The sequence below is a fragment of the Lucilia cuprina genome, chromosome 4 (genome assembly GCF_022045245.1).
Source record: "Lucilia cuprina isolate Lc7/37 chromosome 4, ASM2204524v1, whole genome shotgun sequence".
Taxonomy (NCBI): Eukaryota; Metazoa; Arthropoda; class Insecta; order Diptera; family Calliphoridae; genus Lucilia; species Lucilia cuprina.
Genome location: NC_060952.1, coordinates 60,173,362 through 60,197,901, shown reverse-complemented (window position 1 = coordinate 60,197,901; position 24,540 = coordinate 60,173,362). Strand labels below are relative to the sequence as shown.

The window sequence follows — 24,540 nt, the reverse complement described above, 5'->3', positions numbered from 1 at the left end:
TTGCTATATAAAACTTTTCTACATATTTCCAAATTGTACTGTTGCTTGTGGGCATTGTGAGGCCCCGAAGGATAAAATAGTGTTTGATTAGTTTGGAATTTCTGAATGTGTTTGCCATCCTCCGCCAAACATCTGCAAATAATTTCTTCAACGGAATTTGAGGAACTGTTTTTCATATATTTTTCCAAAGGCCCAGTTTCAATGTTGGAGCATGCTGTAGACTCTTCCTTGCTTTCAAGTACTATGTTGTGTAGATGTTGTTGATCCGTAGTGTAGATGTTGTTGATAGAGTAGTGAGATGTTGTTGATCCGTAACATTTGTATATCTTTGGACACTTTTTACACACAACTTGACTGGTCTTGGTATCTTTGTCAAAATATTTCCAGGCCGGGCTCATTCTACAATATAAATGTGAGGTTTTTAATTAAATTGTTTAATTAAAACTAGTTTTTAAATATATACTTACTTTAAGAGTCTACACTTCTGTCTATACTTTTTATAATTAACTTTATATTTTTTAACTTGTGTCGAAACAATAGCAAATGCTCTTCTTCTTTCCAAAATTATAAACGTTTGATTTGAATGTAACATATGATTACTAGTTTAAATGCGTTTAGTGTTCATATAAATACAGGCTTACACAAGTACAATTTATAGTTGTAACCTTGTTAAACACATTTCTATATTTATTAATTATTTTACAATATACCAGCGCACAGTGATATAGGAAAAAAAAAAGAGGGAAATAATTCGGTAACTTCTAAACGGTTAATCCGATTTTAATGAAATTTGGTATGCACAAAGAGGAGGTGTTGTCGAGTTTAGGTTTTGGACCTTATAGGCCAACCAGGGGCCCGGCGGGGGTCCTCAAATTAGGACACCTCGGCTATGTTATAAATTATGCAGTAAATTATCTCTTATAGTTTAGGAGATATTCGCATTTGAAAATTAAAATTTTTAAATTTTTACCGTTCTTACTTTAGTTTTTTGATAATAGCGGGTCCAAATATTCCCGATTTTCGCCATTTCTTTTTTTATTCGCTTAACAACAAGTTTATATATCAAGCAGTGAAAGAATTATGTAAAAATCATGACTGAGTCCAAAGTTATAGGCATTTTAATTTAAAAAATTAATCAAATCGCATAGTCGATATCAAATTATAGTGACCTGTTTTATATGACCCAATATGTTCTTAATCATTTTGTAACGAGTTTCGATAACCCCGCCACTGGTATGGATATAATAGGCAAAAAACCAAAAAATCCCATTTTTGGGATTTTTTAAAACTTTTTTGGGAATTCCGGGATTTCTAATAAGAAAATTCGAAATTTTTATTTAATTTTAGATTTTGAGTAAAAAAATCTACCTAACTGTAAAATTTCATCAAAAAATATTCATAAATAAAATTTTTATTGCAATTTGAAAAATTTGTATCTTCGCAAAAACTGAATAAAAAACATTTTTTAATTTTTTTAAAAAAAGTATTCCGCGAATTTTTTAATTTTCAAAAATTATATACAAAAATTATAGACAAAATTACCTCTCCATTGATATATAACATGCCTACCTAATGTTTTTTAAGTGACAAATTAATTAGGGAAAACTCAACATCTTTTAGAAAATTTACCTAGCACTATTATTTTCATCCATAACTTCAACTTTAATAGGTAGCTTATTAAAGTGACCTATTGAGGAAAAATTCATTACATAAGGATACGTTAGACATATTAGGTAGAATATCATAACCCTTTAAAAAATAATTTAATTTAAGTACCTGTAATTAATATATAAGACAGGTTTATATCTGTTTGTAATTATTTGTAATTTTCTAACCATGGCGATCGTACTAAAAAAAATGATTTGTTCTCCATTTTATTTGAACACTCTTCAGCTCCTTTTTTAGATAAAGTGAACTTCTTATTGAAATATATTGAAACTGCACATAAAAATAAAGTGGATAAAACTGATATATGTAAAATTGAAAATTTTATAAAATCAGTTGATATAAAACTGAAGAGTGTTCGGTATTCCATTGCTAAATTTCGATCGAAATTTTCTGATTGGCTGGATGAATGTGTAGAAGTTGCTATTTGCGTATCAACTGTTGGTGCTCCCTGTAAGCAGTATGAGGATTTGAGCTCAAAATCTAAGAGGAAAAGGTTATCAACTTCACTAGAAACCTTATCTAACGAAGAAGTTTCGGACACTTTTAAAGCAATGTTAAGAAAAGAAAAACAGCCTTTGGATGCCATAAAAATTGCAAATATTCTTCCAACCGCATCACCAAGACGACTGAAAAGAATTGTAAAGAGTATACTCACACCATCATCTGATACAACGTTCACTGAGGAAGAAGCTATTGCGCTTATGTTGCAGCTGGGATTAAGTCGTGATAACTACATAACGTTAAGAAAGGCGCTATCTGAAAAAGGAGTGGATGTTTTACCATCATATGACAAAATAAATGAAAAGAAGAAAAGCATTATACCACCTCCTATTGAAATAACTAATCGGAAGGCTGTTATTGGACTCGGCGCTCTACTCGAAAATACTGCTTTAAGGATTGCTTCTGACTTTTCTTCAGACCAACTAAAAAAAATAAATACTTCAACTCATTTGTAAGTGGGGATGTGATGGATTATCAGCACTCTCGGAATATAAACAAATCAACACAAGTGAATCATCTTCCGAGTATAAAAGTGTATTTATGGCATCGCTAGTTCCATTAAGAATTCGAAAGTATGCTGACAGCGATTCTCCATCAACCAGTTTCGATGATATTTGGAAGAATTCGACTCCAGGATCCAAAGCTTTTTGTAGGCCAATAAGCTTTGAGTATATAAAGGAATCCAAAACAACAACGCAAGATTTGATAAATCGTATTGAAGCAGAAATTAAAAACTTGGAACCTATAACAATCGAAATAGAAAATTATTCGTTTAACATGTCCTATGATTTAAAACTTACAATGATTGATGGGAAAGTTGGAAATGCCATTACAGGAACATCATCTACTTGGTACTGCTACATATGTGGTGATAAAAATCAGAATTTTCGAATATTTCCAAGCAAAGATCAATAAATGAGGAAACATTACAATTTGGAATATCCCCCCTACATGCTCGCATACGATTTCTGGAACATTTTCTACATTTAGCATATGATTTAAAGTACAGAAGCATACCGGAAAATGCAAACAAAAGTGCAAATAACAATAAGGAGTTAATGGAAATGAGAGCCAGAGAGAAACGAAGAATTCAAGAGGAATTTAAAAAGCGGATGGGATTAAATATTGATAAACCACTCACAGGATATGGAAGCACAAACGATGGTAATACCGCTAGACGTTTTTTTAAACATTTTGAAACTACTTCCGGAATTAGTATGGATTTACTGCAAAAGGTCAATATTATTCTAATGGCGATAAATAGCAAGCATAAAGTGAACGCAACAAAATTTGGAGAGTATTCTACAAAAGTTTCTAAATTACTTTTGGAATTATATCCCTGGAAAGAAATGACACCTACAGTTCACAAGATATTATGTCATGGAAAGGTCATCATAGAACATAATATTCTGCCTTTAGGAGAGCTTACAGAAGAACCCCAAGAATCGAGGAATAGAGACTTTAAGCATATTCATCAGTTTAGCTCAAGGAAGTGTTCTAGGCAGTCTCAAAATGAAGATATTTTTAATAATCTGATTCTATCTTCTGATCCTGTTTTATCTACTATAAGGAAACGTTGGATTTGCTACAAAACGTTAGCATTTGAAAATATTCATGAATTTAAAGATTTACTTTATCTTTTAGATATGGACTACTGTGATACCGATTATTTTACAAAATTATATTAATTTATAAAAAAAAATAAATAAAGACTATTTTTATATAAAATAAATACTTGTTAATTTTTTTAGGGATAAAGAATAAAAGATTAATCGTAAAAAGTGGCTGTAAAAATTCATTAAAATTTAGGTAGTAAAACATGCCTAACAAATGTATGGATGAAAATAATAGTACTAGGTAAATTCTCTAAAAGATGTTGAGTTTTCCCTAATTAATTTGTCACTTAAAAAACATTAGGTAGGCATGTTATATATCAATGGAAAGGTAATTTTGTTTATTTTTCAAAACTGTATAATTTTTGAAAATTAAAAAATTCGCGGAATACTTTTTTAAAAAAAATTAAAAAATGTTTTTTTTCAGTTTTTGCGAAGATACAAATTTTTCAAATTGCAATAAAAATTTTATTTATGAATATTTTTTGATGAAATTTTACAGTTAGGTAGATTTTTTTTACTCAAAATCCAAAATTAAATAAAAATTTCGAATTTTCTTATTAGAAATCCCGAATTCCCAAAAAAGTTTTAAAAAATCCCAAAAATGGGATTTTTTGGTTTTTTGCCTATTATATCCATACCAGGGGCGGGGTTATCGAAACCCGTTACAAAATGATTAAGAACATATTGGGTCATATAAAACAGGTCACTATAATTTGATATCGACTATGCGATTTGAGAATTTTTGCTCAAATTGAATTTTATATAAAAAATAGGGTTTTTTTGGATGGATCTGGTCCCCTCGGTATCAAAAATTTTTAGGTTTTGTTTCATTTATCGTATTTTATGTAAAGTCAGCTTTTCAAAAAGTATAAATTCTATATACATCTTCTTAGAAACTTTTTAGATAACTTAAAAAGAAAAAGATACTTTTTTCCCCAAAAAATGGCAAAAAATCGCCTTTTTTTAATTTTTTTAATTAAAATGCCTATAACTTTGGACTCAGTCATGATTTTTACATAATTCTTTCACTGCTTGATATATAGACTTGTTGTTAAGCGAATAAAAAAAAATGGCGAAAATCGGGAATATTTGGACCCGCTATTATCAAAAAACTAAAGTAAGGACGGTAAAAATTTAAAAATTTTAATTTTCAAATGCGAATATCTCCTAAACTATAAGAGATAATTTACTGCTACGACGACATTTTTTATAGTGCTCGATGAGAAGATTCTATATACGAAATTTTTTTTAAATCGGAACTCAAATTTAACATAGCCGAGGTGTCCTAATTTGAGGACCCCCCGCCGGGCCCCTGGTTGGCCTATAAGGTCCAAATTCAAAACCTAAACTCGACAACACCTCCTTTTTGTGCATACCAAATTTCATTAAAATCGGATTAACCGTTTAGAAGTTACCGAATTATTTCCCTCTTTTTTTTTCCTATACCACTGTGCAGCGTAATTTTATCAATATTACAATAAAAGATTTTTAAAAAGTGATTTTAATATATTATTCGAATATTCACTTAATCGTCAAAAATTGTTCGAATTATTCTTTATTCTAAATTGGAAATTTTTTATTCGTTCGAAAAAAAACAAAAATTATTCGTCGATTAAACGAATAATTTTTATTCAAATGACAACCCTAATATGTATACACTTAACACAATTCGCAAATTTCACTTTGCCGATTTATATGAAATTTTACTTCATAAAAAATTTAAGTATAATTTCATAAAAATACTAGTAATTTTAAGCCTGTTATGAACGTTAGTCATTTTCTAAAGAGATCCTTAGGCCATGTCCAAATTTGTCCATTTTGAGTACATATCAAACTGCAACAATCCTATCGTTCTTTTAAGAGACTGACAGTCTAACTGACTCATAAACATGTCCAGATCATTTGAGAATAAGGACCTAGAAAATTACAATATTACAAATGAGATCAAAAATTTATAGTAGAAACTAGGTAAATAAAGATTTTATAAAAAGTTCGGTATTCGATGTTCGGTTAAAATTTCGCCGAACACCGAACATTGGCCGAACCTTATAATATTATCAAAATAGAAGACATAGGCTTTATTTAAAGAATAACTGCCTTATTCATAAATCTTTTTAAAACCTTTGATAAATGTTTATGAATAAGTCAATAAAACGATTGGAATCGGATAAATAGATAATGCTTGTTGAAAAAATGTGAACTTTGAACCTCGATAAAATTTAAACCATTTGTAATTTTTGAGTACTTCAAACTTCGTATTACTCCCAAAACAATCAAATTTACAACTTGAACAGTAAGATTTATAGTTTTTTTTATTAATGTTGATTAAGGGATCTTTATGAGAAATTTCAGCTAATATTTTATAAATATTTTTTATGGAATACTTAAATAAAATAATCATAATACATATTATAATATAATAAAAAATTTAATTTTGTTTCAGGTCCGATGCACAAAAGAATAGAGACGTAAAACCAAAAGATGCAATCAAGAGTAAACGTGAAATAAAAGCAGATCGTCAAACTTATAAAAACACACATAACCAGAATGAAAATGTAAGTAAACCTATTTTTATAATCTCAGTCGCGATTGATCTCTAAAAGTGACCAAATATTGTAATTGTACATTGGAAAAAATATCTTTGTCATCTACTTTGTAAATTTTATTTCAAATATGAAAAATGTATATGTGTTTTGTTTATGTATAATTATCTTTGAAAGGAAATAATCAAATACAAGAAAATGTCGAAGAACAAATTTAAACATAAAGTTTCTAAAAAAGGAGCCACCTGCTCTTTCAAAGTATTTTTTTTTACTTAAAATATCTTCAATGCTCTTCACTTGCTCTTTCAAAGTTTCTTTTCACTTAAAATATCTTCAATGAAGAATTGAGTTGAAACAAGTTAGAGTTCTATATTCGGCTATGCCGAATCTTTTCACTTAAAATATCTTCAATGAAGAATTGAGTTGAAACAAGTAAGAGTTCTATATTCGGCTATGCCGAATCTTATATACCCTTCACCATGGTGTGTTATAAAAACAGTCAGTACCAAAAAGTCCTATAATAGAAAATTCAAAAGAGTACCTTTTGAAGTACCCAAAAGTTCCCTTTTATGGGTGTTTACCCAATTCAGACTCTACTAGCCAAACTGGAATTTCCTGTTCCCGAAAACCGGGATTTTTAAAAATTAAGTCCCGGGGATTTTCGGGATTTTAAAATCCCGAAATTTAAGTGTTCTTGCGCTAAATTTATTTATTAAAAATATTAAATAAGAGAATTTTAGTAGTTTTTGATTAAAAAATAAGCAGGATCATAAAATTTTAAACATTTCGACCTATTTTTAAATCGAATTACATTATTAATTGAGTAATTTTTTAGACTTAAGATGGCTCTACTAACTTACAAGCTGAAATATCAAAAATAACAAGTAAGAGTATTATATTCGGCCATGCCGAATCTTATATACCCGCCATCAAACCTCGTTTGACTCGAAATGAAGCTTATGTCGAATTTCATCTATATACTCGTATTTTTAGGCCAGTTATAAGCATTAAAGTAATTTTCTGAAGGAAACCTTATATTGGTCGATCCTCATAAAATTTGGTAGACAGAATTTGGTTCGTATTAAATTTATTTCTGAATTTCATTGCTACTCTCGTATTTTTAAGCCATTAACGAGCGTTGCAGCCATTTTCAGAACGGGATCTTATATGGGTGGTAGGGTCAATCATGGACCAATTCTCATAAAATTTTTTAGATAGATTTTGACTCGTATGAAACTTACTTATGTCGAATTTAATTTACAAACTAGAATTTTTAAGCCAGTAATGAGCGTTAAAGTCATTTTTAAGGGGACGTTATATGGGGGGTTGGGTCAATTATGGACCGATCCTCATAAAATTTTGCATATTGGTTTTGTATTATTACTTATTACTTACTTATGTCGAATTTCATCGCTATATTCGTATTTTTAAACAACTTATGACTGTTAAAGCTGCTTTTTGAGGGGCCACTTGTATGGGGGCTATCCGAAAACGTGGACTGATATTGCCTATTTTCAATACCAAACAAAGCTTACCTATAAAAAGTATTTATGTGAAATCTAGCTGTTTCCATTCTGACTGTATAGTGCTTTCAACAAACAGACAGACAGACGGACGACAGACATGGCTAGATCGTCTTAGAATTTAATGAGGACATAGAATATATATACTTTTGTGTGTATTTGACAAATATGTCTATGTGTTACAAACGGAATGACAAAATCAATATTCCCCCCATTTCTTTTGATGGTGGGTATAAAAAAGGCCATAAATAGGCATATATACTATCGGATATCTAAAAATAATAAGTAAAAAATTATGATTTAGTTTTCATAATAAAGCATTTGACTTGATTTGTAACTCGCCTCTGATATATTTAAGAAATTTATTGTTAAAAAACTAATTTTCTCAAATATGCTTTATATGGTGACTTCCCCCAAGCCTCTGTTTGAGGCGATCCTCATAAAATTTGGAGAATGAATTTACGGTTACATAAAATGTATTTATGCTAAATTTCACTATGGCACTAGTCTTTTTAAGCGAATTGTGGACATTAAAGTCATTTTTTGAAGGGGGACTTTGTCAGGGAGCTTGGGTCAAAAGATGCCCGAAGTTCAAGGCTAGTATAAAACTTAGTTGTGCCGATTTTTGTCGATATAAATAAACATAATTATGAGCTACTCGGGGCAAACCATATATAAAGTGGTGTAGGGTATTAAAAGGACAATATATAGGCATTGATACTATTGGATATGGGTATATCAGAATCTATACTGGCAGTCAACCTGTTAATAAGATGGCGAGATGACAATTCTCTTATTTGGGTAAGAGGACTCGATATATAATTAGAAGTAATATTGCTGATAACTTGGCAAAAGCTGGAACTACGATGGCTATACTTGATATAGACCAGTTTTATAGTATTTCCCTAGCGGCCATTAAAAACCATATATCCGATATTCAGCTGAAAACGATTGGTCACATGAGTGGTGTATATAGAAAGCACTTTATTGAAATAACTATTTTTTTTATTTTTAGTACTTTGAATTAATTTGTTTTCCAAAAATTTCACAAAATGCTTATGGGAAAGCTCTCTGTATTAGTAAACACATACTTAATGTATTCATATTGTAATATGAAATAGAAAATGTTATTTTTTCGGTTAATTATTAAGATTTTTTGAAAATTTATTTATAATTTTCGGGGTTTGAAAATCCCGGGATCCTGATATCGGGATTCCGGGATTCATCCCTAGACATACCTAATTTCATATTTCTAGGTTTAATATTATAGAAAATTAAAAAAGTAATTTTTAAAAATCAAAAAAAGTACCAAAAACTTCACTTTTTCCGGTTCTCACCAAATTCCGATTCTACATACTTAATTCCATGTATCTAGGTGCAATGTTATAGAAAATTCAAAAAGTACCTTTTGCAGAACAAAAAAACACCAAAAAATCTCCTTTGATTTGTTCTCGTCTAATCAGGGCTCTAAATACTTAATTTCAGGTTTCTGGGTTCATTATAGAAAACCCCAAAAAAACCTTTTGAAAAAACGAAAAAGTACCAAAAAGTTCCCTTTTGTGAGTTCCCATCTAATTCCGAATGTACATACTTAACTTCATGTTTCAAGGTTTAATATTATATAAAATTCGAAATGTCCCTTTGAAAAAGATTGGTCACATGAGTGGTATATCTAGAAAGCACTGTATTTAAATGACTATTTTTTTATTGTTAGTACTTTGAATTAATTTGTTTTTCAAAAATTTCACAAAATGCTTATGGGAAAGCTCTCTGTATTAGTAAACACATACTTAATGTATTCATATTGTAATATGAAATAGAAAATGTTATTTTTGTCGGTTATTATTAAGATTTTTTGAAAATTTATTTATAATTTTCGGGGTTTGAAAATCCCGGGATCCTGATATCGGGATTCCGGGATTCATCCCTAGACATACCTAATTTCATATTTATACATTCAATATTATAGAAAATTAAAAAAGTAACTTTTAAAAATCAAAAAAAAAGTACCAAAAACTTCACTTTTTCCGGTTCTCACCAAATTTCGATTCTACGTACTTAATTCCATGTTTCTAGGTTCAATGTTATAGAAAATTCAAAAAGTACCTTTTGCACAACAAAAAAACACCAAAAAATCTCCTTGATTTGTTTCCCGTTTTTGTGATATCACAACTTTTTAGAAGGTTTCTGTATCAGTGAATACTATGCTGTAATAATTTTTTCAAAATTCCAACTCCTTCTTCTGCATATCTGAGGCGGAAACCACTGATTTTGAACGACATTTTTTACAGAGCAGAAACTGTAGAATTTATAGGAAATCATGCTCTAATAATTGATTTTATAGGAAAAATCAATGAGAATGAGCTTAATTTCACACTTTTATAATGCTTCAAAAGTGCATTCAGTATTATCCAAAGATGCACTTTTTTCAAAAAATATTTAAAAAAATGTGTCTTTGTGCATAATCAAAGTATGCTTTTTGCTGAGACAAATGGTGCAAAAACAAAAATTTTATCATTAACCCTTTAGATGTGATGAGAATTTACATTTTCAGATTTTAAACTTTACAACGCTATATTTCGAAAACCACGAAAGTTATAAGGCCCAAAATTTGTCATTATACATGTTATATATGGAACATTACTTGGATGGAGTTTTATTAAATTCAGAGATGATGATGAAAAACACCATTGTTTGATGGGAACTTATTAAACCACAAGCCAACATTATAACCATCATAGCTCCTAAAGGGATTACAATAAATTAAAAATTTTAACACTATTTTTTTAAGGGCATTGAATATTATCTACGGATGATCAGGTTTTGAATTTTTTTTTTAAATTTTTTTCTTTTGCTCTTATGCATTTATAGTGCATCTAAATTCTGACAATCAAAATAAATTTTCCTGTAGAATAGTATACTAAAGTCAGATTTGAAATATGTACAGCAGTTTTCGTTCTATAAAAAAAAATGTCGCCCAAAATCGGTATTTTGGCCGCAGATATGCAGATGAAGGAGTTGAAATTTAAAAAAAATAATTACGCCAATATTAGCGCTGTTCCAAAAACTGTCATAAAAAGTATGATAGTATGAAGTATGAAGCCTAATATTTATAAACTAAATATTATCAATGGACATAAGAATGATAATTTCTTCACATAGAAAGAAAATTTCAATTTAAAATGTACAAAAAAAGTATCAAATAAGAATGATCTTATTTACTTTCATTGTTATGCATTCTATAGAAATATTTAGGGTGTATGTTGTTTTTATACCCTTCACCTTCGTGAGAAGGGTATATATAAGTTTGTCATTCCGTTTGTAATTTCTATAATATTATTTTCGACCCTATTCTGGATCCTTATAGATAGCGGAGTCGATTTAGCCATGTCCGTCTGTCTGTGTGTATGTTGAAATCAGTTTTCAGAAGACCCCAGATATATGCGAGATCCGAATTTTCAATATTTCTATTGGAAATACGATCGAATAGAACGCTATTTAAAATCAGTCCAATCGGTCCATAAATAACGAAGATATGAGTAAAAATCCGAGACCACCTCTGAAAAAATGTTTTGTTATTGTGGTTTTTCTGTTTATAAACACAAATCAAAGAATGAATATGACGTTACGTTACATTGTTATTGGCTAAAATCATGAAATTAAGTACGTAGAGCCCGGATTTGACAAGAACACATTAAAGAGGACTTTTTGGTACTTTTTCGTTCTACAAAAGGTACTTTTTGAATTTTCTATAATATTGAACCTAGAAACATGAAATTTAGAATGTAGGACCTTGACTAGGTAAGAACCTATAAAAAGGGACTTTTTGGATTTTTTCGTTCTACAAAAGGTACTTTTTGAATTTTCTATAATATTGAACCTAGAAACATGAAATTTAGAATGTAGGACCTTGACTAGGTAAGAACCTATAAAAAGGTACTTTTTGGTACTTTTTCGTTCTACAAAAGGTACTTTTTTGAATTTTCTATAATATTGAACCTAGAAACATGAAATTTAGAATGTAGGACCTTGACTAGGTAAGAACCTATAAAAAGGGACTTATTGGTACTTTTTCGTTCTACAAAAGCTGCTTTTTGAATTTTCTATAATATTGAACCTAGAAACATGAAATTTAGAATGTAGGACATTGACTAGGTAAGAACCTATAAAAAGGGACTTTATGGTACTTTTTCGTTCTACAAAAGGTAGTTTTTTGAATTTTCTTAATATTGAACTTAGAAACACGAAATTAAGTATGTAGAGCCAGCATTAGGCTAGAACACATAAGAGGGGACTTTTGGTACTTTTTCGTTCTTCAAAAGGTACTTTTTGAAATTTCTATAATATTGAACCTAGAAGCGTGAAATTTAGCACGTTGGGCCTTGACTAGGTAAGAACTTGCAAAAAGAGACATTTTGGTACTTTTTCTTTCTACAAAAGGTACTTTTTGAATTTTCTACAATATTGAACCTAGAAACATGATATTAAGTATGTAGAGCCCGGATTAGTCCAAAGTACATAAAAGTGACGTTTTGGTACTTTTTCGTTCTACAAAAGGTACTTTTTAAATTTTCTATAATATTGAACCTAGAAATATTACGTAGCGCCTGGATTAAGTGGGAACCCATAAAAAGGAAGTTTTTAGTACTTTTTAAAAATTCTATAATATTGACCCTAGAAATATGAAGTTAAGCATGTGGTGCCCGGATTAATTTAGATCGTATAAAATGGGTTACAATTGGTATTTTTTGATTTTTTGTAATAAAATTCGTAATGACTGTTTTTAAAGACATCATGGTGAAGGGTATATAAGATTCGGCGCAGCCAAATATAGAACTCTTACTTGTTGTAAATTATGCTCTTGTTTTTAAAGTAGAGTTTTTGTTTTTTCAAATTGCGTTTGCAATTTCTGAAACAAAGCGACATCAACATACTTGTTGAATGCTGCCAAGCAACTAAATAAAATATTTGTATTTTTGACGCTCTTCTTGAGAGCTTCGTATGCGATCGTGTATACATGTATACATGTAAACTGCCGAAAATCTTCGTATTCAGAACAATACTAGCGCCGACGTCTGGTTTAATTGAAAAATTAGAAGATGAAATGGGATATTTATTAAAATTTGGTTTTTAATAAAACAATTTATATTTAAATATAACATTTGCTTTTATTTTAAATAAACATTTCATGTTTTTCAATTTATAAAAATTTTGTTGACATTTTAATTATTTTTTGTTTCTTTAATTTTTCTCTTTTTTCTTGTGCAGCGTCGTATTTTTTAGTATTATTTAGGAAAAAACAGAGTTGAATTACTAAAAACAACTAGATTTTGAGTAGATTTTTATGAAATCTACTTACGAAGTAGATTTTGTATGATAAATCTAGTTAAAATTAACTAGATTTGACTCGAAATCTCATAAGTATTACATTTCGTGTATGTGTAAATGGGGTATAAGGTCGTTATCAGAATTAACGAAAAAATTTCATTCAGTTTTTAAAAAAGACTATCTAGTTAAGATATTTCTTTATTCACTTTAGTTAAAATCTTACATACAAATAAGTTGAACTTTGAACATGAATAAAAATTTTCTATATTATATTTTTAAAAAATGTTTTTTTTTTAATGAAAAAGATTTCCTTCGAAATTTAAAGCTGCTAGTTTGTATATATTTGAGTGAAGACAATTTTAGATATTGATATATTAGGTATATATTAGGGAAGCTCTTAAAAAATTAAATCAAAAGCAAAAATTCCTAGATTAATAAATTTTTCTGTTATTAGCTTTGGTCCAACTTTTAATTGTTTTGTATACTTGGAATACTCGTGGAACAAAATTTAATAAAATTACCTAAGAGTTTATGTTTGTAATCATGTATAATTAATTATTCATCTCTAGAAATTTACCGTTATTTTGTAGATTTTTTTTTTCATTTAAATATTGTTGCAATATTTTTTTTATTTGGGTGTTTTGTTTTGTGTATATTAAACTACACTTTACATCATAACCAGTTTTCAATTAAAAATTTTAAACAAACATTTTTAAGTGGGTCTACTGATTATTTATCTTTTTTAATTGTGATGAATATTTCCCGTATGGAACTTTTGGATATCCAGTGTCAAAAATTACCACGGTCGTTTGGGGGACTTTATTTCAATGCAGGGGGACTTTATTTCAATGCAGTTCAGCAGAAAAGATTCAATTTGATAAATTAAAATCTTTTAGTATTAATATGTGTAGCGAGTTTCAGAAAAGATGGACAAAGGTTAAGAGAAAAAACCCCGATTCCTACATGATAAAAATGATTGGCTAGCAGTTTTAATAAGGAGTGAGATCGAAAAATTCTTAACATACATATATGTTTATAAAAAAGAAACCACTAAACTTACAGCTTTATTTTTTTTTTTTATTTGATTCAAATTATTATTGTTTGAGTCTCAAATGCTTGTGCTCTCCTCCATATGATAAGTAATCGAGTTGATCGATTTTTGATGAATTCTATTTCTTTTCGTGTGATTTCTGCTGAAGATATGGTATTTCTTCAGAATCGTATGACATTCGCGAGTACTCGATAAGCGCGTGATAGGTCTGAGAAGCGATCTAATGAGTCTTCACGTCATCACTGAAGCCGTAAATTTCCACATTGCAATTCGGGTTAAATTATTGTGGGGCAATTTTTTATGAATTTTTTCACTTTAAACAAGTCAAAGGTTTTATTATGTCATCCCAATCGACTTTGTCTAACAAAATCTGTTGCATGATTAGTTTTGCGTCCACCATTATATCTAAAACTGTTTTAAGTTCCTTTCTTGATTTGATGGCGTCGATTATTGTGTGTCCACCTGCTAAAACGTCATCCACGTATATGTCTTGTTAAGGATTTTTGACGCAATTTATTAGAGAGATTTTGACTCGCATGAAACTTATGTGTATCGAAGTTTATTGCTACATTCTTATTCTTATGTCGAATTTCTTCGCTATAATTGTGCTGCTAAAACAGTTACGCTCGTTAAAGCTGTTTTCTGGAGGTCCACTTGTATGGGGGCTATTCGAAAAAGTGAACCGCTATTACCCATTTTTAATACCAAGCAAACGTTAGCAATAGAGAATACTTATACGAAATTTCAAATGTCTAGCACGACCGTGTGGTCCCTATCGTGATTTCAACAGACAGACGGACATGGCTAGATCGTCTTAGAATTTAATAAGGACCCAGAATATATATACTTTTATGGGTCTATGACCAATATTTCGATGTGTTACAAACCCCATCTTTTTTGATGGTGGGTATTAAAATTATTTTAACAGACAGATTTACTACCAGTAAAACGATAATCGGATATTGAGATTGTAGCCCTGAAAGTATCAAATAAGACTCAGGAGTATCACGGTACTTTTGCACATCAAATAGTATCAAAAAAAGTACCATCGTACCAATTATGCCATCCCTGATACAATGGTACAAATATCGTCAATGTTGTAGAGTTGTATGCTTAGTAGTATGTCAGCAGCTGCTACAAAAGTCCAAGATATATTATTATAAGGTAGTGTCGTCGTCGAATTCAGAAATACGCTTCGAATTCATTTTATTTTTTATATATGGAGTTTGACAGTTACACGCATATGTATGAATTGTCCAACTTTGACCTTCTCTAAGTCCGGTAATTCTTGACCGATAGAGCTGAATATTTGTGTCTGACATACTATACAATAGTACAAATATCGTCAGTCTTAGACTTTTGTAGCAGCTGCTGACATACTACTAAGTATACAACTCTACAACATTTTTCAAATGTTGTAAAAATTTTTAGTGTTGCCAGTTGTTTATTTTAGCATATTAAAAAACTCAATCGATTTTAGCACAAACAAGTCAGATTTCTATATTCGGCTGTGCCGAATCTTATATACCCTTCACCAAGTATGTTTTAAAAAACAGTTTTTATTTATTTTGTATCTCTGCACACATGTCACACATAACATACACACAAACAAATAAAAACTGTAGCAGAAAGAAATATTAACCGTTGTACTGTACTACCACCGTTAAACAGTTGTTGTTTTTATGCTTTTATTTTTAATTTGTTGAGGAAAATTTCAGAAGTAGTCTCAGATTTTTACCCATATTTCAGTTATTTATAGACCGATTTTGCTGATTTTCAATAAGAAACTTCTGACAGAATTATTGAAGATTTGGATCTTGAAGATATCTGGAGTCTTCAGGAAATTGATTTCAACAGGGTCGGAAAATTATATTATAGAAATTACAAACGGAATGACAAACATATATATACCCTTCTCACGAAGATGAAGGGTATAAAAACAATGAAGTGGTAACACAGAAATTACAAATAAACAGCTGTTTACCAAAACAAAAAGAACTATAATTTTTTTAAAACAGTTTGTTTATTAGTTTAAAATGTGGAATAAAGAAAAAATTAAAATTTTGAATTAAAAGAAATTAATTTGGTATTGGCTTGTTTACTTAAGTTAATATTATTTATGTTTATTTTGATTGTTTATTTTTCATTGAGAACATAAAGTTATGGTTTACTACATCAGTTCACAATCGGTGTTAATACTCTTCAGTAGGTACAATATACATCATGACTGTGAATTGAATAATTTTCTAACAATTATGTATATAATTTAACATATCATTTCTTTATTTTTAGGCTATTCAATCTTCGAACATGTATTCCGGACTAGATGAAGTATCTGATTGATTATCTTGTAATAATGTATACGGAACAAGGAGACATTTGATCATTATGTGCTTGTAATTTAAAATATATTGTTAACATAAATAATAATAATAATAATAATAAAGTAATAAAAAGGTCACCTACATTGTTTTAAATTTATCTATCTATCTTTATGTCTATCTATCTATCTATCTATATACCTAATATATAAAACATCAATGCTCTGAAGTAATAATTACTTTAAGTTGGAATATCTCCTCATGCATCATAATGAACAAATAAGGGATCTTCAGAATACCCGATACAAACTACCCTTAAATAGGAAAAAATGCTCTTTAAATAATGATTATATCAATTACCAAAAAGTATTTCTTTAAAGTTTTTGTCAAAATATATTTTATTCTAAAATAATTATATTTAACCAAATATTGAAAATTTCATAAATTTTGTTAAAATCATTAAACTAAATACAAATTGAAATTATACTTATACCGCCATATGCAAAAACGATTATTAAGTTAACAATGGTTGTTAAAACCTGTTTTTATATGGAAAATGTGTGTAGTAAACCATTCTTAACCTTAATAATGGTTTTTGCATAAGGCCCATAACATATATACTTCACCTTAAATGAGAACTCCAATAAACAAAATATCAAGAAAAAAGGAATGAATAGTAATTATCATATTATAAGGGATCTTCAGAATACCCGATACAAACTACCCTTAAATAGGAAAAAAATGCTCTTTAAATATGATTATATCAATTACAAAAAAGTGAATTTTTTAAAGTTATTGTCAAAATATATTTTATTTTAAAATAATTATATTTAACCAAATATTAAAAATTTCATAAATTTTGTTAAAATCATTAAACTAAATACAAATTGAAATTATACTTATAATATATACAGTGAATCAATTAAGTAATTTGCCTATGTAAAATTTTATAAATTTTAAGAAAAAACTTTATCTGAACAATTATTTTTAGCAAAAAAAGCAATTTGTTTGTTGTATTTTTTATATTTTAATTTTCTACCATAAAAAATGAACGTATTGTTAATTTTTTGGGTCAATAAAGTATTTTGCTTTTTTAGGTTTTTTGTTCATTTTTTTAATATTGCTGCATTATTTTATAAAATTTAATATTTTTTATTACTCATATATATTAAAATAACATTTTTTAGATATTTTTAGCAGTGAAACGACTAAATTTGGACATTTCTTAACCGATTTATTATCCTATATACCTATAAGAATTTATCAATATTTGACTTAACATGAAATTAATCATTTATTTCATTAAATTTCGGAAATAATAAGTAATTTTGAATTGGTATGAGGTATAAATATGTATATTATTACAAATATAATCCGGGTTTTTGGTCATTTTGTATTGATAAACAAAAACTACATTACGGAAACTCCATATTTGGGGAGTATTGTGTAAATTTTATTTAGAATTGTATAATATGAATTCTTATTCAATAAATCTAACATTAAGTACCATCCTAACCACTCTAAGTATGAGGACATCACCATATACCACTATAGAACTATTAAATGCTAAAATCTTGATTTTCAACCTCATATTTAAATTCTTCATTTTATGAATAAGATACAGTAGGCGTATTTGGATTTGGATAGCTATTCTTGATTTGGATTCTAAATATATGTAGGGGTACCAAATCAAACACTTTAATTTAATTAATTCAAAGTTCAAATATTCATTTATTTATAATTAAATCTTAAATTATAACGTTTTTATAAAAAAATACACGAGAGCCACCACCGCAGCGCCAGTTGTTTCACTTTCGTGTTCAATTTGATACTGATCTCTTTGACAAAAGATTAAAGTTCTGTTCTTATAAAAATATGATGGGTTCAGAGTGTATGTCATAGTATTAGTGTCCTGTTATATTACAGTGGGTCGAGTGTACATCCTACATTCGGCCGTCCTGATGCTGGCTTCGTCCCGAAGCTAGATTCCACGGCTTCATGTGTTCGGCGACGGTAGTGCATTTTTTGAACCTTCGCCTTCACCCACTTTACGACTTCATATCTGTCGTGATTTAATTTGGACACAATTTTATATGGACCCAAGAACTTCGGACGTAGTTTCATTCCTACTCCATATTGAGTTCGTTTAATAGCGACGAGGTCGCCCACTTTATAGTTGGTAGCTGGTACTCTCTTACTGTCAAACGTCTTCTTGTTTTCAGCCTGTATTTTTGAAATATTTTTTCTTGCTTCATCTCTTATTTCGTCTCTTTCTTGCTGAAGTTCAGTTATCGAAAACTCTTGTACTAACTGATTTAATTGTGGATCTTCCTTGGTTCGCATACTAATGCCTGTCATCAACTGGAAAGGGGTGTTCTGAGTACTTCTCGAGGGGGTGTTGTTTATTACTTGCTGAACTCTTTCAACGTATTTATACCAATTATTTGGTTTTTCGGCACACATTTTTGCTAACATGGGCACGATTATTCGGTTGATTCTTTCTACCTGTCCATCACCTCTGGGAACTCCCGTGGCGATTAGCAGATGCTGTATCCCTTCGGCCCTACAATATTCTTCAAATTCATTGGCTGTGAAGGCAGTACCCCTGCCGGTTATTATTCGTTGCGGGTTACCAAAGATGGCGGACTGTTTTTTCATCTTCTCAACCACTTCTTTACTGCCAGTACTCTTGGTCGGGTATAATCAGACAAATTTTGTGAACGCATCGACCACAACGAGGATATGATTATACATTTTGTGAGTAGCTTCCATTGGACCGACGTGGTCCAAATGGTAGGTCACGAAAGGTCTGTCCGATTTGTCGATCGGGTTAAGCCTTCCCTCTTTCTTTCCAGACTTTGCATCACTCTACGCGTTACAATCGGTTACTATTTTGAATTTTAGTCCTAACACGTATACTCTCCACTTCTTTAAGGCTTCGACTATTGCTATCACTTCTAGCTCGTACGAATGGCATTTCTCTTCTGAAGAAGTTGTTTTTCTGCTCATATACTCTATCGGGTGGAACGCGGAATCTTCATGAATCTTTCTGAAGGAGCACAGCTCCGTATCCATGCTTACTAGCATCGGTATGAATCTCTGTTTCGGCTTTCGGATTATACAGATTCAAAACCGAATTGCTCGACAAAGCTGTTTTTAATTGTTGTACGGCTAGTAACTCCTCATCACCCATCTTGAAGTTTGCACCCTTTTTAAGTAAGTCAGACAATGGTTTGGCGATCATTGCATACTCCGGTATAAAGCGACGGAAAACCCCAAAAATCGCTGTACAGCCTTCACGTTATTGGGTATCGGGAATATCTTGATAGCTGCGATCTTTTCTTCCGATCTTCCTTTTCGATCCGTCTTTCTTCGTTAGTAAGACTACTGGTGAAGAGTACTCGGAATAGCTTGGCTTAATGACACCCTCTTTCAACCACTCACTTACTTGATTTTCTATGGCCTTCTGATCATCATATGATGTTCTGCGGGGTCTACTGGCCACTGGAATGTCGTCGGACAATATGATTATCATTTCCACAGCGTACGTTGTTGGTTTTTGTGGTCTGTAACGGTCTACAGTTGATCGAATTTCTTCAGCGTAAATCTTATTTAAGTGTTCTAGTTCCAACCCAATTCTATTGGTATCGAACGTCATAGACTGTACTATGGCTTCAAATTCTTTCCCAATTCAGAAATTGGCTTAGCCTCCAATGCCGATTTAGAGTTAGCGTCGACTTCTTCTACGAAAAGAAATGATTTGTCTAACGACTCATTGTCTGCAACATCCTTTACCTCTCTCTCAAAAAAATTTACACTAGGGATTTTATTTCTGAATTTGGCACCCATTGAGTCAATCACCAAGTCTACTCTGTCCAAAATTTCGTTACCGATAACTGCAGAATATACTATGTCGCCTTCTCTAACTATGTGAAATACCATATCTAGCTCATTTGCATCTATTTTGGCACGAACTTTTAAACAACCCATCGTTCTAATACTCCTTCCGCCTATACCGTTCAAAGTTTTCTCTACTGGTTCGAGCGCCATATCAGTCAATGATAGAAGAGTATCGTATCTCAAAATGCTGATATCACTGCCGGTGTCAATAATCGCCGAAATGGTTTTGCATAAAACTGTTATTTCATTAAAAATTCTTCTTGACGTTGACAGCGCTTCCTCGGTTAGGGTATGTACGTTTGGTTTAACATCCTTTAGCGCGTTGTCGGTCTTAATGGAAGTACACTCGTAAGATTTATGCCCAAACATTTTACATCTGAAGCACCTTATGTTTGTGGATTTGCAGTTCCGAGCCAAGTGCCCCTCTTCTCCGCACTTATAGCATTTACGATTTTCGCCACGTAAATCTGAAGTGGGCTTGTCCCCTTTTAGCTTTCCGCTTTTATAGTTTGACGACTTTTCTGCAGATGCAATTTTCTCATAAACATCTAGCTTCTCTTTTAAAAAAACGGCAAAAATCTAAAATTTTTTGAATTTTTAAATTAAAAAACGTATATTTTTGGATCTGTAAATGATATTGATCTGAAATTTTTTGTATATTATTGGAAATTTATTGTCTAACTAACAAGAAAAAATTGAGTCCATTTGGTCCAAAATTACTCCCGGTATTCAAAAAAAAGGCGGACCATGGTATGGCAAATTTTGTACCACAAAATTTTTAAATGCCTATAACTCGGATATTATATAACATAAGTAGTATGTCCAAGCATGTTTTTTCAAGATCTCGTCGAGCGCTTTCAGAAAATATAAAAATCTTTGTATTTGGGTGAAAAAAATGGCACGAGTTTAAAAATTTTACATGTCGTAGGTACCCTACTTTGAGCCGCCACAGCTCCTTCCCTGGGGCATCTGCGGGGTTTATCTTCAAAACTTAAACTCGAATACTCCTTGGTTATGCTCCCGCCAAATTTAATTCCCGATCGGATCAGCCGTTTAGAAATGCCAGATTTATTTCCAAATAATTTCCATTCTGCCCTACTGTGCACTGTTTGAAAATGTACATAAATGTTACGGTAGAGGGATCGATTCCCTTTAATTTGAGGTATGACTCGCCCCATTAACCCTTTTGGTGTGGACGAAAGTTAAAATTTTGTAAAATTTTTATTAAAAAAAAATCGTCAAAAATCGAATTTTCCTCTTTTTAAAAATGTACTTAAATGTTACGGTAGAAGGATCGATTCTCTTTAAATTGAGAAATGACCCGCCCTATTAACCCTTTTGGTTGCGACAAAATTAAAATATTGTAACATTTTAATTTTGAAAAAATCGACAAAAATCGAAAAAATTAGTTTTTGAAAATGTACTTAAATGTTACGGTACAGGGATCGATTCCCTTTAATTTGAGGTATGACTCCCCCATTAACCCCTTTGGTGGGGACGAAAGTTAAAATTTTGTAAAATTTTTATTAAAAAAAATCGTCAAAAATCTTTTTAAAAATGTAATTAAATGTTACGGTAGAGGGATCGATTCCCTTTAATTTGAGGTATGACTCCCCCCATGAACCCTTTTGGTGGGGACGAAAGTTAAAATTTTGTAAAATTTTTATTAAAAAAAAAATCGTCAAAAATCTTTTTAAAAATGTACTTAAATGTTACGGTAGAGGGATCGATTCCCTTTAATTTGAGGTATGACTCGTCCCATTAACCCTTTTGGTGTGGACGAAAGTTAGAATTTTGTAAAATTTTTATTAAAAAAAATCGTCAAAAATCGAATTTTCCTCTTTTTGAAAATGTACATAAATGTTACGGTAGAGGGATCGATTCCCTTTAATTTGAGGTATGACTCGCCCCATTAACCTTTTTGATGGGGACGAAAGTTAAAATTTTGTAAAATTTTAATTTTTAAAATTTCCACAAAAATCGAATTTTCTACTGTTTGAAAATGTACATAAATGTTACGGTAGAGGGATCGATTCCCTTTAATTTGAGGTATGACTTGCCCCATTAACCCGTTTGGTAGGGACGAAAGTTAAAATTTTGAAAAAATCGGCAAAAATCGAAAAAAATATTTTTTGAAAATGTACATAAATGTTACGGTAGAGGGTTCGATTCCCTTTAATTTGAGGTATGACCCGTCCTATTAACCCTTTAGGTTGGGGCAAAAGTTAAAATTTTAATTTTGAAAAATCCACAAAAATCGAAAATTCAAATTTTTGAAAATATATTTTAAGATTTCGATTCCCTTTTATTTAAACTATGCCCCGTCCGTTTGCAGCATTTTTTGGAGGAAAAACTTAAGGTTTTCGAATAATTTTTCTACTACTATGAAAAGGTGTTAAAAGTCAAAACATGGCGTTTTTTTAAATATGTGCATTTAAATTTAAGGGTAGGGGATCAATTTCCTGTCATTTGAGGTTTTTAATTATTTTTAAAATATTAATTTTGCTAGAAATGCGGGGAAAATACAAGAACATATTTGGAAATATGTCAAATTTGTATTTAACCCATATTTTTCAACTACGTGAGACATATTTTCAAATATGTAATGACGTAACTCTTTACGTCATTACATATTTAACTCGGCATATTTATCTTCACTCACTTATCTAAATCAACACATCTAAACATACATAATGAAAAACACAGAAAAACAAAAATAACAACGCAATGACGCCAACAGCATCCAAACCAAGGGTGCCCAAGCCCTATGCGCTTGGTACTCTTTTGTTTTTGTAAATGCACTTAGCTATAGACAGTGTGTTTTCTATACGCTTATATGCGCTTAACCTTAGCAATGCGTTGTTGTTCTTAACAGTATACAAGCAAGAGTAAAACAACAAGACTTTATTTTAACAAAAAATGCAAATCATATTTTTTTGCTGTGTATTTTTTGTATGTTTGGATTCCAAACATACAAAAAAATACACAGCTGAATAAGACCAAATACGTCTACACACACACGTGTACATCTTTTTCTATATACAGTGTTGTTGTTGCTTTTATAACAATTTTTTGATGAAATTTTCAGAGGTTGTCTCGGATTTTTGCTCATATCTCCGTTATTTACCGACCGATTTTGCTGATTTTAAATAGCGACCTTCTAGAAAGCATGTCTAATAAAATTATTGAAAATTCGGATCTCGCCAATATCTGGGATCCTCTAAAAACTGATTTCAGCAGACAGACTCCGACTCCGCTATCTATAGATCCAGAATATATATATATATATACTTTATAGGCTCGGAAAATTATATTATAGAAATTACAAACGGAATGACAAACTTATATATACCCTTCTCACGAAGGTGAAGGGTATAAAAATTACCAAAAAGTTTTTTAAGGGCTTCTAACTTAATCTAGGCTCTACGTACAATAACAAAATTTATCGTATGGTTATGTATTTGATTTTTTTTTTTTTGCAATTTCTTTCCGAGCATTAATAAAAAATCTCTATTTTTTTCAGAGGTTGTCTCGGATTTTGGCTCATACCTCCGTTATTATGCTGATTTTAAATAGCGATCTTCTCGAAAGCATGTGTAATAGAATTATTGAAGATTCGGATCTCGCCGATATCTGGGGTAATCTAAAAACTTATTTCAACAAACACACAGACGGACATAGCTTAACACGGCTACCTATAATGATCCAGAAAATTATACTTTATGATTTCGAAAAACGACAGAATGACAAACTTATATATACCTTTCCAACGAACGTGGAGGGTATATTTATGATTAACCATTTAGATGTAATGATTAAAAAATGACAAACTCTTAAATTAACATTATTAGCTTCATAACTAAAGTTTAAGGGTACTTTCCTTTAAATGCGAACGAACAAGTATTTTCTAGTTTTTTATTATTTTTAATTGGACCAGCACTCCGGGGACGGCCCCTACTTATGCAAAGCATTGGAACTAGGAAAATAGGTTGAGGGAGGGAGGATAGAGGGAGTAGTATTTGTGGACATTTGATATACCTTACCTCCGCAGAAAGTTTATTCCACATACGAACATTGCGGCTGATAAAT

The 24,540-nt window shown here is 30.6% G+C and overlaps 1 protein-coding gene across 1 annotated transcript in view; it reads left to right on the top strand.

Moving 5' to 3' along the window:
* The window catches only part of LOC111689223 (eukaryotic translation initiation factor 4B), a 67,575-nt gene extending 50,886 nt beyond the window's left edge, over positions 1-16,689 (top strand). The window contains exons 4-5 of the mRNA XM_046948789.1: positions 6,229-6,340; positions 16,523-16,689. Coding sequence (XP_046804745.1) covers positions 6,229-6,340; positions 16,523-16,573 — 163 coding nt within the window. The 3' untranslated portion in view covers positions 16,574-16,689. The remainder of the gene's footprint in view (positions 1-6,228; positions 6,341-16,522) is intronic.
* The last annotated feature ends 7,851 nt before the right edge of the window (positions 16,690-24,540 follow it).